The 12,957-nt window shown below is 40.1% G+C and overlaps 1 protein-coding gene across 1 annotated transcript in view; it reads right to left on the bottom strand.

The window, feature by feature from the left end:
* Positions 1–11,667: 11,667 nt before the first annotated feature.
* Positions 11,668–12,957, bottom strand: part of LOC135448562 (mucin-5B) — a 41,961-nt gene continuing 40,671 nt past the window's right edge. The window contains exon 48 of the mRNA XM_064714697.1: positions 11,668–12,690. Within this exon, the coding sequence (XP_064570767.1) occupies positions 12,516–12,690 (175 nt within the window). The 3' untranslated portion in view covers positions 11,668–12,515. The remainder of the gene's footprint in view (positions 12,691–12,957) is intronic.

Raw genomic sequence — 12,957 nt, 5'->3', positions numbered from 1 at the left:
CTTATAAGCTCAGTCAAAAAAATAAACTAAGAACTGAGGCATAAAATAGTTGCAAAATTATCATATACTTGAACCATTCAAGAGATTGGGTGATGTGCAATACATTTGATATGCTCAGAGCTAAACCCTGCAGTGACTGCTTTTGCAGTCCGAACCCTGCAGTGACTACTTTTGCCTCTGCTGAAACTCACTCTTGTGAGTTATCAAAAGAAGCTAAACTCCCTAAAGATTTTACAGAATCTTTAGTAGCATCAGGAGGAAAAAACATAACTGCAGCTAGATTTAGCCTATTTCTTAGAAATTGTGTTGCACAGGAGTATTTCTGGTTTGTGAACAGAGTTACAATTTAAGGATGAGATGGGTCCATTGTTTTAGCAACTAAGTTGCTTCTTTAATTCTGGGTCATTTTTGCAGGAAAACAGTCCTTGTCTAGTAGAGCTGATTTTGTCTCATTACTGCTTTGTTATCATCTCCAGTGAACACAATGAAAGCCTCTGGCATCCCTACCTTTTTGCAGTGCTGGCCCCTGTGATGTCCCACTGTGCGTGTTCTGAGCAAAAGGCTGCAGAACTTCTCTAGACCCCTTGTAGATCTGCTGCTCCCCAGGTAGCTTCTGCCACTTACTGACATTGCAAATTTACCAAACCCATACATTTGTTCATTTTTGTTGTGGAACTCAGGGGTATGCGACAAAAAAGACTCAGGGCGGGACATGTATAGGAAGAATGAAGATTCCAGTCCTTTAAAGCTATTCAAAAGCACTTGCTCAGTCACAAAACCATCTAAGTTTTGTCCAGCAGTGTTTTGTCCTGCTTTCAGAAGTGTAGGGACTTTAAATTGTAGCTGCTTCCTTGTAATTAACTAGGCACAAAAGCTGAACCCATGGAAATTGTACAGTAAACATTACTGCTTACTGGCATATGGGAAAGAACAATGAGGGCTCAGACTCCCATGTTACAACCTAAGAGCAGCACAATATGCTGTATTTTGGGGTGATTGCATTGTACTGGCATGTGATTTAGGGAGAAATAGTTGCTTTTGCCAACACAGAAACAAATTTTCTCCTGCCATTATGTTAGGGCCCCTTTTCACCTCTCCTGTGCAGAGTGTTTGCTGAAGTCTGTCTGGCCAGTTAAGCAGGAGGTTGGCTGTGCTGCAGCAGAGTTGTGGAAAGCAATTAAATGATTTATTACTTCTATGGAAAATGGGTTTTGGAAAGCAAACATTATTCAGTGCAATATCACCAGTAGTGACACACAGCAGTTTGCTTCTCTAATGTTTTCCTTTAGGACCTCACGAAACACGGCAGAATACCACTGGAGTAACACTTGGTCCCACAGGATAGCTAATCCTGAGAAGAAAATGTGACTGAGCTAGGATAAAGGAGGTGCAGTGAACTTTTCTGCAGTATGAACACCAAAGAGAGTCTGAATTTGTGAGAGTGAATTTCAAACATGTGATTTATGAAATAGAGACAGTCTTACAAGCCTCCACAAATCTCTGCCAGGCACAGCGAAAAAATCTAGGTTACTTGATTTAACTTCAGGCTTTGAGATTGTCACATTCATGGTGAAGAAAGAGTCACAGATTCAATAAGGGGACATTCAGCAACATTAGTGTAATTATAACACAGATTATAAAACTAGTGCTAAAAATCCAGTGTGGGAGCTGAGTAAGGAACACTAGTTCAAGACATGAACTATGTTAAGTGCTCAGTCTGGCAAAGCTCCTGGACATGCCACTACCATCATGATTTATGTCAAATCATGTACTGAAAGCAAGAGGGCGGAGTTTAATTTGGCTCTTTGGACAGAAATACACCAACGGTCAGGAACATGTTGTTCAAACAGGCAATATGGACTTCAGTGTGCACTCAAAGTATCAAGGTGGCCTCTTGACTCATGCCACTAAAACTCATGCATCTGGTATACGCATGAAATTTAGTATGACTCTCCAAGTGGAAGAGAGTCCTGAGCTCACCAGATTCCCTTCTGGTAACCAGAAAGAATCATGTCAGGTAATCCCTCATAAATGTACTGATCTCTACCTTAAACCAAATAGGTTTTTCACCTTTGCAATTTCCTAAAAAAAAATGTTACTGGGCCTTACACATTTGATGGCTTAAAAAATATGTCTTACTTCAGATTAAGGAATATAAAGCAAATAGCTCTGTAAAACCTGTTGATTGTTCCACCCTTCTTGTATTGACTTTCTGGATACAGATGATATGTGCATAAAAATATGCAAATGGACTCTTTACCTTTCATCTGAGAAAGCTGTCAGCATCAGATCTATTTGGTTCTCCACAAACATTCATTTCTACAGGCACATAATAGAGGGACTATTGTTTTAAGCAGGAATTAGGAGCACAGTAATGCAAAACACATGAAATAACAGGATTGGTATACAATCAAACGGATGTTGTACTTACAAATCTAACACTTTACTATAAACAAAAGAATAACTCTCTCTTCCCACCGTTTCTTTATTGTCTCACTAGAGTTCTGCTGACTTCAGTAAATTTTGTTTTGCCTTATATTGGCCTAAGTAAAAGCTGTAACACCTGCAACAACAACACCGGATTGTTTCAAACAGACTTAAAGGGTAACACAATCAGCAGTGCTTGATGAGTAATACTTTCTCACTATACGTATACGTTATGCTGAAACTGATGTAAAGTTATTATGCTCAATAACTGATGATATAAATGTATTGAAAGAATACCATAGCAATGTGAGGGCAATAGACTGGTGCAAGCAGAAAGGGGAAAATGGTTACTAAAATACATTCAGTAAATCATAAATTCTATATGCAGAAATAAAAGACAATTTAACAGTAAGCATACCCATAATGATTATAAACAAAATTTTTGTAATGCTAAATATTTTGATACTTAATGAAATGGAAGACCATCATGTTATCTTCAGAAGTGGCTTAAAAAATAATTTTTTCCTATGTTTCCCTTAAATCCAAAAATAATTTCCAGTAAATCAAGAAGATATTAACCTAGGACTGACATGTAGTCAAACTGTGGTACTTTTTTTTTTTAATGCCATTTTTGTGTATGCAGTTTAATCTAATATCTATCAAAATATAAGAAAGCATTTCAGTGTTTTTACATGCAACATAGACTTTAGATTTTTAATTTGTTCTGTTAACAGCTTAATTGTTTTAATTCTCATCTTTAGATATTGTAATGGAAAGATTAAGACCTACCAGAGCAAATGAACTGGCACTTTATAAAATTTCATTTCTGGAATGCCTACTACTGGTATTTTTCAAAAGCCAGAGCTCAAAACATAGCAATCTAAGTTGAAGAGCATTTAAAAAATCACTTTATGAGATTTACACCTTGCCAATTTGTCATATTTAAAAATACTGCAAAAATTTCAGACCAAAGTTATTTTCTGACATCAACCCATGCTCAAAGAAAACCCAGATTTATGTAAAAAAGATATCATGCTCAGTGTTTGTAGTAAGCCCTGTAGTAACAACATCACTGAAGGGGAAAGACAGACTTTCAAAAGTTCTTCATCACTGTTCCAGTGATGTAATTATGCACAAAAATTTATAACAGCAGAAATTACTATAACTTGTGGTTATTTTGTTAATATTTTGTGGCACAAAAGCCAGGGGTACGACAAACAGGTTGAGACCAGCTGCAAGTTAAACTAAAAAGTCAGTGTGGCCTGAAAGGTTAGAGCCACAAGCCCACAGAAAAGCAGGAGGGTTTTTTGGTAGTGGCGGAAGGTACTGGAGTAGCTTTCTTTGCCAAAAAGGGGTGCAGAACACTGCCACGTTTTTCACTGCTTTTTGCATTCATTAAAAACAAAAACAAAAAACAAACAAACAAAAAACCCAAACAAACAAAAAAACCCAAAGAAACTATAACAGATTTTTAGTTTGGTGAAAGTAACTGCTGTTGCATGTTCTGATAAAGAGTGTGTCTCTGGAGAGGAGAAGAACATAGAATCATACATTCATAGAGTGGTTTGGGTTGGAAGCGACCTTCAAAGTTCATCTAGTCCAATACCCTTGTAAGGGCATCTTTCACTACCCTAGGTTGCTCAAAGTGCTGTCTCACCTGACTTTGAACACTGCCAGTGATGGGGCACCCACAACTTCCTCAGGTAACTTATTTCAGTGTCTCACTGATGCTATTAAAAAAAACCAACTTCTTTATCTACAGTTTAAACCTAACCTCTTTCAATTTAAAACTGCTGTCCCTTGTCATGTCACTATAGTCCCTGGTAAAAAGTCTTTCTATACCTTTCATATCAGCCTCCTTTATATATTGAAAGGTTGCTGTAGGGTCTCTGTGGAGCCTTCTCTTCTCCAGGCTGAACAAACTCACCTGTCAGCCTCTCTTCAGAGGAGAGGTACTCGAGCCCTCTGGAACTAACCGATCTGTGTCTTTCTCGTGCTGGGGACTCCAGAGCAGGATGCAGCACTCCAGGTGGGCTCTCACCAGAGGAGATGGAGTAGTGGGGAGAATAACCTGCCTCAGCCTGCTGGTCACATCTCTTTTGATGCAGCCCAGGATGCAGTTGGCTGTCTGGGCTGCAAGGGCACATTGCCAGCTCATTTCCAAGTTTACATCCCCCAGTATCCTTCAGCCCTTCTCTGCAGGGATAACTCACCATTAATTAACCAAGCAGATTGCACAGATATCAGGAATTGCCCAGTAATAATTGCAGCCTGAAGTAATTCCTCTTCAGGGAGATGGATCCTTTTCTGAGAGTAATTGCACAGATTTATCTGGGGGAAGGTTTGGGAGGGCAAATGCATAAGGAGAGGGTATGAAACACAGGAGCTGAGCCTGCAGCAGGAGCATAGATGTGGAGAGAAGGAGCAGGGGCTCCCTGCAGCTGAGGGCAGACCCAAAGCCACATCTGAGAGGTGAAGGACAGAAGAGGGCTTCCCAGGGACCCTGAAGGCAGCTGGCAAAGCAGAGGTGCTGGCAGGGGCTGGACTGGGGAAAAGCTCCTACTCTTCATGAACAGAGCTCACAGGAGACCTACTTGATCAAACCTTTTAAAACAGATTCACCTCAGACCTCTACACTCCCTCTCAGGGTCATCCCACTGCAGATTCTGTACTCTAGTAAATCCAGTTGCAAGATTTCTGGGGGAATTTTTTTGCCTTTTTTCTTTCTTTCTTTCTTTTTTTGTTTTTTTTTTGGTAAGGGAGAGCCCTTTAAAAGCTCTCCACTTTAAAAGCTTTAAAAGCTTTCCACTTCAGTGAACTGGCTGCCTAGGGATCCTGTCACACCACGTTTCTGTCACATCATAACACCACTTTCAATGTCTTCTTGTATCAAATGACAGGTGGGGATTTTCAGAGAAAGGAAATGCTTTTCTCACTTTTAGATTCTGCTGGTGTAAGCATATATTCCACTCTAAAGGACAGTGCTGACCCATCTCAGGGCTTGAGCCATACTGCAGACTGGATACATAATTAATTTAGTTTTCTTTGAAAGAAAGCTGTGCAGATGAAGCAGGACCTGCTAGTCCAGACAGAATTCATTAGCAACAAAGATAACACGTTTCAATGTTTGACTGCAGGAACAAGGAGAAACAGTTCTTAATTACTAATAATCCCTTGCATGCATTATTAACAGACTATTTTGTTCAAATAGCCAAGCCTGCAGTGTTTTACAAGCTTCATGCACAGAGTAATTCATCTTTGCTGATGATAATGAAAAACTTTGTTATTATTTTGTTAGAAGACTTTCTCAGGCAAGGCAGTCCACCTTACGAGGAAAATAAAAAGAAAAAATGTTGTTCAGTTTTAAAGCTGCCATAAAAAGCTGTGCTTAGAAAAAAAAATCCTGAATCATCTATTTATAAAAAGAAAGTAGAAGAGAATCAGGCCCAAAGCTATTATAAACTAGGGAATTCAAAGTGATAAAGAAGCATTGGAATGGAACTGTATTATGGAATCCCACAGTATCTACAAGCAAGAATGATATTACACAATATTGTAGAACTGTTCATCAGATAAAATAACAACTCATTTTTATAGAACAGACAATCAGAAGTGCTAAGCCATCCCACAATATGCCCAGGGTGCAAAGAAGCTCCTTTCACTGAGTCATATTCTGCAGTGAAAAATCAACATCAAAAGCAAGCAGCTTAATTAATTAGCTATTAATAAAAACATGTCAGGAAAGTCCAGCACACTTGAGAGCACTGCACTGAAAGCAAAATATGAGACTGCTGGGAAACATTTGTTTGCTTTTTTCAACTTGATTGGGATTTATTTTTCAGATGTTTTTCAAGTCATTGAGCTTGAAGGAAAGGTGAATTTATAGGCATAGCTTCTCCATCTGGCAGAAACCTCTGCATTAAATAATTATTCCATTAAGAAAGTGTAAATGTAGGATGACAATGTCTTTGAAACTGATTTTCCTTCTATAATGGCTATAAGGGTCATTATTATGGTTTACTGTGAACAGCACAACATTGGACACGAAAATGTCACCCAATCAACCACTTGCTCCTGGAAAGGCACAGGCATCTCTTGGATGATGTCCAGTCCAATTTATTTGGTGATGGAGAAGAACAAACATCCACAGGAGCTACAGGGGCTATTCTGGTTCTCAGTAAACAGACACCAAACAAGAACTTCGCCATACAGACCAGCATTGCAGGATATAAAAATTCAAAGGATTTTCCAAACTACCTCTTTAGGAACAGTGGGATGAATTATAGCACTTCCTAAAAATTTTCCTGGAGCAACAGTGAAGAAAGATAGATTTATAGCATGTATCTCATACCCAGGCAATCTATTCCATGCCTAACCTGAGGTCTGGAAAAACAGAAAACACCATCAAGAGGAAACAGTAAGTTCAAGCAGGCATGCTAGAACTAAATTGGGATATTTGGGGATGTCAAGTTTTGTGCCCTGGTTCTTGAGAAAAATAGCCCTTGGGGAAAGGCTAATTTCAGGCCATAAAGTAGCAGCTGGTATGGCTACAGTGCACTTTAGTAGCCTTTTGTTTATAGAACAATGTGCACTGCAGGTCAGATTAAACTCTGGTTTTAAGCCAGGTTTTTATGGCATTACAGGAAATACATCAGTCAATATGGAATAATGTGAGATATGTAAAGAACTGAAGTCAAGATGCTGCAAATGAGTGGCAATTGACTTTCCTCAAGATTCTCTTTGAGTACCAGTTCAGGGAGAGATGGTGACATGAAATAAACCATTTCAGAGCTGGAACACAACAGAGTTTATGCACTTCTTCAGAGACCTTCATACATTGAAGATGAATATAACTTATAAATAAAACACATAGGGATGGCACTAACTTCACTGCTAATTTAGCCCAATTTTAAGCTCCTTTTGATTTGCTGGAGTCATGCTGAGGGACATTAATGTAGGTCAAAATATGACTTATTCAGTGTCTTATTAATAATATAACTTATTCTCAGTATTGAGAATGAGATCAGTTTCTAAGGACTACATTTAAAACACCAAAAAAACAGTGAAGAGGAACATTCAGATAATGACTATAAATGCTAAAAGCAAGTGAGGTGAGAGTAAGCCCTTTACGAAGAAGCCATTACAAGCTATGAAACTATTCTCAGCATTAGTCTTAGTAAAAATCAGGGTGAAAATATTTTTGACTGAAAATGCTGCTGGTGGAGATGTTTGAATTAGGATATAGGGTTGGCAGAATTTGTGGTGAATATCTGGTGCTCCCTGTCACAAATATTGGCATTTGGGATCAAATCCTCACATTGCTTAAAGGATTTAGATGAGGTAGGGCTGTATTTACCTCATACTAGGAAGTCAAAAGAAGGAGAGTTAGAAACATTTCCAGAGAACGGCTGGGCTGAGGTAAGATGCATAGCAATTTTCAGTAACTAAACAGAAAGAGAACAGTGCTTCAAGTCTTGATTTCTACAGACTTTTTTAAGCTAAATGGGATAAATCATTGCCTACCTATTCAGTCTTTCTTGGTTTCTGGACTGGATGCTCTGGAGGATCTGTAGTTATGAAATTTTATTTCCAACAAGATAGTTTAAAAACAGGCCTTTGGAGAAATCAAGCTCGAGTGAAACAGGGATATCTGTGACCCAAAGTGTCAATCCACAGTTTCAGGAAGCCACTGGACAGATTGCATTTGAATTAAAAAAAAAAAAAAAATAAAGCCAGGGAGTACCAACTGAACTGCTTTACAGACTACTGATGGAAATTGAGGCCTCACGTGTTTTAGAGAAAAGTAAAGTGCTTCAAGAAATTACGACCTGTCTGTGGCTTCATGATCAAACTGTGGCCTCCTCCTGACAGAAGGCCAATCATCCAGGCAGGCCTCCAAGGAGGCTGCTTTCCTGAGAGAGGCATTTCGATTGTCAGAGGTTTAAATGGCTGTGAGAATGGCCCTGTACAAGGTAAACTGAGACTCTATTGTTGCCCTAAAGATACTGAATAATCAGATCCTTTGAAGTGTAAAAACAAGAAAGATTTTCACAACTGATACTTTTGTCTTTCTGTCTTTGGAAAATCGTCACAGTTTTTCTCTAAAGGATGTTTTGGATGCCAGGTAAGTAGCAAATACCATGTTGTATATCACGGCATGAAGGCTTTATGAACTTAAATGTTACAATCATATAAAAGAAACAAAAGCCTACCTTTGTCCTTATCTTAGATCAGGAGGGAAATATAAACAAGGCCAAGAACATGTCTTTGAACACACGAATCTGTAGAAGCATCAGGCACAGCTCTCAGACCACTCAATCTTTATTCTCCCCCTCACCTAAACGATGATCCATCGAATTTGCCAGATTCTTTCCTTTTCTGGTTCTTTACTAATCAGATAACTTTCCTGAGCGATATTTAGACAAATTTTTCATGTTTACCTTGCAACTTTCCAATTGTTAAGCTGGTACACTGAAACAAAGTAGGTGTAGCATTCTTTTAAACAATCCCTTCTGTATCAGAGGGCATTTACAGTTCAGAGTCTTTGTTCTCAGCTTGAGATTCTAGATATCAGAATAGATTGATCTCGATAAAGCACATCATAGATAACACTACAGGTCGGATTCCACAGCCAGGGGATCGCTCAGTAGAGAACTAGGTCAAAGAATAGCGCCTCTCCCCAATTAAAAATGCAGAGTACAACCTGAATTTTCTACTCCTCCTTGCAAATGCCAATAACTGGTAACAAAAGCAAAAAAATAAATTAGCTAAGCTACATGAAAGTAGCGTTGTGAACTGACCTTTCCAAGCCTCAAACCAAAAGGCAAGTCAGAGTTCATCTTGTAACAGCAAACCAGATTCAGAGCACACCAGTAAAATGATAAAGTGTCTTAGGAATTGTTCACCTGACATGAGGCAGTATCTCTGACAAATATTTATTTTAGCAATATGTGACAGTACTTCCTGGTGTGCTGGCTCAGAACTGTTCAGTGAGTTGGGAGTACCATCCTCACATGATAAGGAAAGAATGGCTCCAGGCTGAAACCAGCTGAGCCCTGGCCCAGCTGGCTCAGCTGAGCTCTGGTTCTCCTGGGGTTACCCTATTGAAGTTTGTGCTGATGTAAAGAATTCACACAAAAGGAAGAAACAGTACTTGGAGTCATGCCACTGATTTTCCCTGAGTTGCACCAGGGAAATATTTGACTTGCAGAGACCAGTCAGTAACTGGAAGAGATGGCCTTGGGTACAGATGAAGGCTTGACCCTGGCACACATGAGAAGGAGCCACACAGCAACAGCAGCAGGATCATGGTCAAATCAAGCTCTTTCGGACAAAGTCACCTGTGCTTCACTTTGCCTGTTCTGATGCGGAGCTAGTGGCAACAGCCTGAAGAAGGACACACAGACTTCTGCTGCAGTCCAGCTTGCTCTGTATAAACAGCAGTCCTGCTGCTGCGTGCAGAGGCACAGGCTCTAACCAAGAAAGGCCAGCTTGTCAGCATCTTGATCAAACAGCCTCCAGACTGATTTTTGGTTTTGTGCAGAGGGAGATGTTTGACCCATTGACTTGAGTATTGTCTGTAGTAACAGTCACCACAATGTAAGCTATTAAACTATTAGAGAGGGTCCAAAGAAGGGCAACAAAGATGGTGAAGGGCCTTGAGGGGAAGTTGTATGAGGAGGGGCTGAGGTCACTTGGTCTGTTCAGCATGGAGAAGAGAAGACTGAGTGGAGACCTCACTGCAGTTACAAGCTCCTCATGAGGGGAAGAGGAAAGGTAGGCACTGAATTCTTCTCTGACCAGTGACAGAACCCAAGGGAATGGCCTGAAGTTGTGTCAAGGCAGGTTTAGGTTGGTTATTAGCAAAAGGTGCTTCACCCAGAGAGTGGCTGAACACTGGAACAGGATGCCCAGGGAGGTGGTCACAGCACAAGCCTGACAGAGTTCAAGAAGCACTTGGACAATGCTCTCAGGCCCATGGTGTGATTCCAGGGAATGTCCTGTGCAGGGCCAGGAGTTGGATTCAATGATCCTTGTGGGTCCCTTCCAACTCAGCATATTCTGTGATTCTGTAATATTTACTGATTGTCTTTATTTACTGACTGTCTTTTAGCTGAAGAAGCTGAAATTCTCATTAAAAGCCTTTACCTTGCCACCAGCTAAGTAAGACTCTGCACCTTGAAACAGAGAATCAGAAAGTTCTCTTTAAAACCTGGCCATCAGGCCTTTAAGTAGTATCACACAGGCCAGTAGATGCTGGATTGAGTGAGTAAATGGGAGTGCCAGGTGTATCTGGGAATGAAGAAGGTGCATGTGAGATTTCACATGATCAAAAACATCCTGGAGATGGAAATATGCTTTTGGTTCAAGCATTTCACTCGCCTGAAAAGCAAAATGCATGCCAAAAACAAGCCAGAAAGCATGCCTTTAAATCAATGCCATTCTCAGCTTCTGTGTAAAATCTCATCATCACTGAAACAGACAAGAGATTAGAAATCTAAAGACAGCTGGTATGATTAGATTGTGGTTTATTCCCTTCTCCCACCTGAAGATAATGCAGAGATGTGAAAGGTTTCTGATCTTGTTCCTGCCAAGTCATCTGGCTGACAATTATTGATTTGCAGGGTTGGTTGGCTGGTTGATTTGCATGAGTGTGTATATGACCACTTCCAGAGTCTACTTACTATCTGATGACAAAAGCAGTCAAGAATGACCTCTTCCCCTCAGGGAAAGGCAAGGAGGAAAGGAAGGGATGGCTCTTTTTTTGGTGCTGTTCTTTGCATTGCAAAAGCATTTGTGCACTTGATTTGTATCAATAAAAACAGTTTTCTGGACTAATGTGAAATTTGTACATAAGCCTCAGTCAAGCAATTGTGCCTTCCAAGGGAGCTGTATTGCACAGTGAGTTAGCTGAATTATTTGGAGGTTCCTAAAACTTATAATAAAGCAACGTCAAGGATTCCCACAATTTTAAGATCAGTAACACCATGATGAGACAGTACACATCAAAGAACCATGACATCTGCTGGAAGGATTTATTATGAAAAATAAGCAAATTAAAGATTCTTTGGGGCTCAAAAGCTGCAACACTTTAAAAATGGAAAGCTAAAGTATAATGAGTATCACATCTACTTGGTCAGCTCAAAAGCATTCCCTGCAAAACAATTCTCAAAAAGCCTCCTCAGCAGGCAGCAGGACACTAAGAAAGTCACACTCTTCAGTTCTCCTTCACCACAAAACACAAATTGCTCAAATAACAGAACAATCTGCCTTCCTCGTGCACTCTCAAGGTATTGTTGGCTCATCTGGATCCCTGTTCACATGAAATACTGTCACCAGTACCACCGGGCATGCTAGCTGAGAACCAATTATTTGTAACACAAATCACAGTCACGCAACCAGTAGTGAGACTGAACTAACACACAGATGAGGGCTTGATGTTGGCAAATAAGAAAAACCCCCTGTGAGATAAGGACTCCCAATAAGGGTGCAAATATATTCACTTTGTCGTGTACATGTAAGACCCATGTTTTTACACTCCTGATATAGTGCTCCCAGTGAGGAAGGGAAAAAACCACCTTGACTTCCTCCAGTGACCCAGAGTCACAGCCAAAGTGGATTTGGGACCACTGGGGAGAAGAACAGAAATGTGGCCCAGAGCCAAGTCCTGCCTCTGGGTGAACTGCAGCTGTGGAAATGATTGTTGTTTCACTTCTAAGGGAAATGAAATACATGTGGTTATGGTTTAAAAATGTGCACTTTCTTCAGGCAGGACTTTTGAAAGGCATCAGCTGTCTCTAGAGTGTCTTGCAATAACCTTGGTGTATGTATCAGTGTAAGATAAAAGACATCAGCCACTTTGCCCCGTTAGCAGCATCACTGAAACATGAGAACAAATCCTCTTTGAAATGCAGTTTATTCTACAAACATTTAGAGTAAAATCTTAGCTAATTTCCATAACTGCATATAATACCAGAAAGAAAAAGCGTTACTATGGTCATTTGAAGGTTACTTGCAGCTGTTTTCTAAACTACTCACTTGCTAGGGAAGGATTAAATGGGGGATGAAATGTTTCCTTTAGTTCATACTCATGTTATCCTCTTCGGGCATTTTGTTTCCACACATCCACATTCATCTATGTACACGTATGTGAACTGGACTGTTTTATGGTTTGAGCAAACCAGTTCCACCTTCACTTTGTGACTTCTTTTTTCATGGCAGCATGTGCATTTGTGTTCCATTTCACTGGCCTCCAAAGAATACCTATAGAAATGAGATTTTTCATATCAGTCTGCTGCCTGTGGTCTTCCCAAACTCATCTGTACTTACTGCTCCAAATGCACGTACTACCAAGGAGCAAAATTTCGTGTCTATTCTTCTGCTTATTCATAACAGCCTTTCCTCAGGATCCTATTGGCCATGCAGGGCCAGATCCTTTGACAACAGTGGGGAAAATCCCAGTAACTTCAGTGGATTTTGGATTAGGCCCATTCTAGCAAGACAGAAAGGAGCAATTCATGCAGAGAACAA

This window comes from Zonotrichia leucophrys, chromosome 5, assembly GCF_028769735.1.
Source record: "Zonotrichia leucophrys gambelii isolate GWCS_2022_RI chromosome 5, RI_Zleu_2.0, whole genome shotgun sequence".
NCBI lineage: Eukaryota > Metazoa > Chordata > Aves > Passeriformes > Passerellidae > Zonotrichia > Zonotrichia leucophrys.
This window is presented reverse-complemented; position numbering and strand designations above follow the sequence as displayed.